This window comes from Embiotoca jacksoni, unplaced genomic scaffold (assembly GCF_022577435.1).
Source record: "Embiotoca jacksoni isolate LCO1_2020_lvr unplaced genomic scaffold, fEmbJac1.0.p SCAF_191, whole genome shotgun sequence".
NCBI lineage: Eukaryota > Metazoa > Chordata > Actinopteri > Embiotocidae > Embiotoca > Embiotoca jacksoni.
Genome location: NW_027185331.1, coordinates 32,501 through 37,500, shown reverse-complemented (window position 1 = coordinate 37,500; position 5,000 = coordinate 32,501). Strand labels below are relative to the sequence as shown.

Here is a 5,000-nt window from a genome sequence, read left to right as displayed (position 1 = left end):
TTCTCCTGGAGGCTACTTGAAGATATTTTCTTCAGTCAGTCATATGATTGACAGCTCAGCCTGCTGCTGACAGACAGCTGCCTCTCAGGATGAAAACAGAGGACTGAAAGGACCGCAGGATTCCCAGGAGGAATAGAAACATGTGATGTCATCCGGTGTCAGTGGGCGCTGCTGGCCGCTCCGTTGGTCGTCGTCAGTTTGCTCCACCTCCTCTGGCTGAGCAGCTTTCGGTTCTGTTGGACTTTCACTCGAACATCAAAAACCTCCTGGATGGCTTTCTTGAAGCAGTGGAAGTTGTAGTCGATCAGTCCTGAGAGAGAGAGAGAGCGACAGAGAGAGGGCGGAGTCAGAGACTGAAAGAAGGCGGAGTCAAAGCTGTCCGAGAAGAAAAAGATGGAGGCCAACATAGTTTTACTGTAAAGCTCAATGAGAATAATGCTTTATAAGGAACTCTACCTGTTTCACAAGGTTCAACCTGTTCCAATAATAACTGTGGGAATCATTATCACACACTTATATACATTATTAGTCATTTTGTAGCATTAGAAATCATGTATAAATAATACTAAACTTTAATAATGACTAAGGATGCTCCGACCAATCAGCCACCATCACGATCAGATGATTTTAGCTTTAAAAAGTTTGATTGATGGTCTGTAAAAAGGCCGATCAGAGGAGCTGATCACATGACGGAAAACAGTCTGATGAAGGTTTTATTCTTCAGCAGCAGATGAACCTCCACCTGTTGCAGACAGTCGTCACATGAAGCTGCGTGGTTTTTCACACGACAATAAAAGATCAGCGACGAGCAACTTTTCAGCCCAGCAGGAACATTATTGATGAGAGGAGGAACAAACTGCTGGAGAAGTCATCTCTGAGGTATGAACGATATGAACCACGCTGATCTCTGAACAACCTGTTCTCAGTAATCAAGCAGCTGCTGTGGTTTCATCTGTCTGAGAGTGGAAGACGCTGCACGTTGTCTGCTAATGAATACAAATGTCAATTAATGACACTTCATGATCTCTTAGTTTTAATGTCCCGTGTTGTTAAGAAAAGTTTAATCAATAAATAACAACGTTCAAATAGAGTCTGTGACCTGTGATTGGACCTTAAAACTGTCTTCATCACAACAGCTGCTCCTCTAAATCAGTCTGATACACACACACACACACACACACACACACACACACACACACACACACACACACACACACACACACACACACACACACACACACACCTTTCCTCTGGTGTGAACCTCATGAACACTTTTAAACTGAAGGAAAAATAATCACTTCACTGTTGAACTTTACCATCAAGCTGTTACTAAGCAACATAAAGCAGATAAAGAGGAGATAAAGCTGTACGAGCGGAGGGAAGGAAGCACAGACCAGGTTTAATACACCAACACTGACACTGATCTCATACCAGGCTTTTATTAAATAACACCTGAGAGGACTCTGAAGAGGCTGAAGTCTCCATCACTACTTCAGATAAATGTTCCTGAACCAGGCTGATATTCAGAGATGAGAGGAACATTATTGACTGTATGTCTTCATCCTTGAACAATGTAGAGACGTGTTGGATTAATAATCATCTCTTTATGTTTGTATGTAGTGGCTGCTACAGGCTGCAGGATTCAGTTGAATTTATAGATTGTTATCAGGGATTACTTGTCTTCCTGTGAATTCTATTGGTGGAGAGCATCATGAGCAGTGCGGGACTCATCCTGCAGCAGCAGCAGGTCTACAGCAGCTTCCCAGGACATACAGGACGTTTATTCTGCTCAGTCCTGGCTTCAGGAAAAAATTACAAATCTGTATTAAAGGTCCAGTGCTGTCCAGCAGAACTGCTGACTGAAAACACGTTTTTAAAACATCCAAACCAGGAAGAAAATCTGTCGTCACAAATGAGCAGCTCGTTCTACTGAGGAGGGTAAAGGAGAAAGCTGCAGTGAAAATGGTCCAACATTATGTAAAAATGATAAATTCTAGTCAAATAACGTCTTAGAAAAATCATCTTGATAACTGCAACACCAACAAACAGTAGATGGAGAGTTTCTGTTTGTTCATCAGATTCAGATTTAAAGTTGAGGGTTAATGAACCGTAAACTAAACTTGGTAAATCTGATTGATCTGATTGGAAACCTGACGATACTACGTCCCGCCCACCGATAGCTGTAACCTGACTGCACCACAGGCCTGTCAATCAAACAGACACGCCCCCAAAAACAGGTCTTCTTGAATCTTCTTTTCTAATGAATGAGGGATTATTTTCAGATGGACCTCCAGAAAACTAATAAGAAGGAGTGACTTTAGCTAACAACACCGAGATAACTCTGAATCTTGACATTTTCAAGTCAGATTGTTGGTCGTCCTACAATATATACGATGTAAATTAAAATGTCCAGGAGGATGAGCTCGTATTGATCTCGTCCTTACAGACGTTCCATAAATAAAATGCTGTTTCTTGATTCACAGATGACATCATTGATCCATGCTGCTGCTGCAATCAGAAATACAGAACAAATCCCTGCATCATTATACAGTATGACAACAAGCCCTTTATGGGATGAGCATTTGTTTATGACCCGTTGTACTGTGAAAGTTTAACAGTACTTCTGATGTTAAAAATGTCTGACAATTCTTCTATTATTAATTAAGTTGTTGACAACACGCTGCCCTCAAAAAGTTAAAAGCAGGAACAACACGTGCTTCCTTCCAGATTCATCAAACTCTCCTCATGAATGTAATGTGACGTGGACCAGGAGAACCGATCTCAGAGAGACCGGCTGCTTCCAGGCGACCGCACGAAACCCACATCAGCAGATAGAAGAACCAGAGATAACCAGAGATCATCGTCTCCTCACCGTCACTTCTGAACAACACTGATATTCGGAAAGACTGTTAAATCCTCAGCTGGACATCAAATTAGTATAGATTGGAAACCTGACGATACTACGTCCCGCCCACCGATAGCTGTAACCTGACTGCACCACAGGCCTGTCAATCAAACAGACACCCCCCCAAAAACAGGTCTTCTTGAATCTTCTTTTCTAATGAATGAGGGATTATTTTCAGATGGACCTCCAGAAAACTAATAAGAAGGAGTGACTTTAGCTAACAACACCGAGATAACTGATGGACACATTTTATTCACTTTGGATTTGATGAGAGAAGTTGAATGGGAGTCTATGGAGCCGGAGGCTTTTTGGAGCCGACCTCTAGTGGCACTCGCTGGTATTGCAGCTGAAGACACTTCTGGATCAGAATCATTTTACAGACCTGGAAGCTACAAACACTTTTAAAAACAGTCAAAGATGCTCCTCACTTGGAACGATGAAATTAATAACAGCTATAGCAAAAAGAGTGAAAAGTAGCCATGTTGAAATATGACCTGTCATTCAGGACTTCATAACGATGTTCTCACACCTGCAACTCGGACTCATCTGACCAAAACCATAAACATGTGTCAGACCTTGTGTGCTGTTGACTGACTGAACGACTCCAGTGATAGAAACCAGAACTCAGTCAAACACATGAAACTAAAGAACTGCTGATTAAAATCCCAAAAGTTCGAAGATGCCCTCCATCCGTCCAGAGTGGGCGGACGAGGAGCCTTCAGGGACCTTCTGCTGCCTCAGGGCACCGAGACGAGGACCTGCCTGTTCAAGCAGCAGCCGAAAACACACACCAACACACACTGAGGTCCTCGCTGTGTTTTCTACAGGCAGAAATGATGTGTTCTGGTCTTATTCAGGTCGTCTGCTTACTGAGGCGACTCTAGGATTTGAGTCTGGAGGGAAATTCATGGTCATAAAAATAAAGTCAAATCAAATAATAAATAAATAAAACTTTAGAACAAGTAGGTGTAAATAAATGATCATGTAGTTTCAGTTTAACTGCAGTGCAGTAAAAAGTCGTCTCGGGTTATAACTATGGTGGGCATGATAAACAACATCTTATAATGGAAGATAATTGGCAGGTGATGTATGATGCTGCTCCCTCTGTAATTAACACTGACACTTGTTGATAGTTGCACGACATGAGTTCCAGAGTTCCTGCTGAGTTCCTGCTGAGCTCCTGCTGAGCTCCTGCTGAGTTCCTGCTGAGTTCCTGCAGAGTTCCTGCAGAGTTCCTGCAGAGTTCCTGCTGAGCTCCTGCTGAGCTCCTGCTGAGTTCCTGCTGAGTTCCTGCAGAGTTCCTGCTGAGTTCCTGCTGAGTTCCTGCAGAGTTCCTGCAGAGTTCCTGCTGAGCTCCAGTTAAGGAGTCAAGCTCTGGAGGAACCACATGTTTCGGTTGTAAATTTAAATGTGCTGTTCACCAACCTTTCCTGCTGAAGCTCTCGGTGCGGAGGAAGCAGACCATGGCGAGGAACTTGGTGACCTCCTTCAGGTACATGACGGTGGTGTTGTTCAGGTGGATGATGGCCATGGACTCCTGATCGTACGGTAAACCAGCTCCACTGTTCGTCAGGCTGAAACACACACAAGTAAACATGATGCTTCAAGATGTTCTGATGTGTGTGTGTGTGTGTGTGTGTGTGTGTGTGTGTGTGTGTGTGTGTGTGTGTGTGTGTGGTGGAGGGGGGTGGGCAGGAACAGTCTGATATTTTTAATGGAAACCAGATCAACAGGAAGAACCTGACTAGTGGAGATAAATAACACGCTGTTCTCTCAACACAAGAGAACACTTTTTTATTGCATCTGCTGAATATTAATTTAATCAATCTGAAAAGCACAGAAGATCTATTTAGTCAGTTTCTGGTGACATCACCAATTTAATATCTCATTAATGTGAAATATGGTCACAGTCTCACCTCCTCAGTTATGGAGTTTAATAACACATAGAAAAGAATAATAATTGTTTCACCCTGTTAAGAGATTTGTGTGAAATGTTGTCATATTTACTAAATGGATTATTGACCTTCGACCTTCGACCACCACATTTTAATCAGTTCATCATTGAGTCAAAGAAATGTCAGAGCCAAATTTGGAG

The 5,000-nt window shown here is 42.7% G+C and overlaps 1 protein-coding gene across 2 annotated transcripts in view; it reads right to left on the bottom strand.

Moving 5' to 3' along the window:
- LOC138200678 (ras-related GTP-binding protein D-like) overlaps positions 1-5,000 on the bottom strand; it is a 26,231-nt gene that overhangs the window by 1,203 nt on the left and 20,028 nt on the right. For both annotated transcript variants that reach the window (XM_069153547.1, XM_069153548.1), the window contains exons 6-7: positions 4,331-4,479; positions 1-310 (exon numbers count right to left, since the gene is read on the bottom strand). The exon at positions 1-310 is cut by the window's left edge and continues 1,203 nt beyond it. In XM_069153547.1, the coding sequence (XP_069009648.1) occupies positions 159-310; positions 4,331-4,479 (301 nt within the window). In that variant the 3' untranslated portion in view covers positions 1-158. The remainder of the gene's footprint in view (positions 311-4,330; positions 4,480-5,000) is intronic.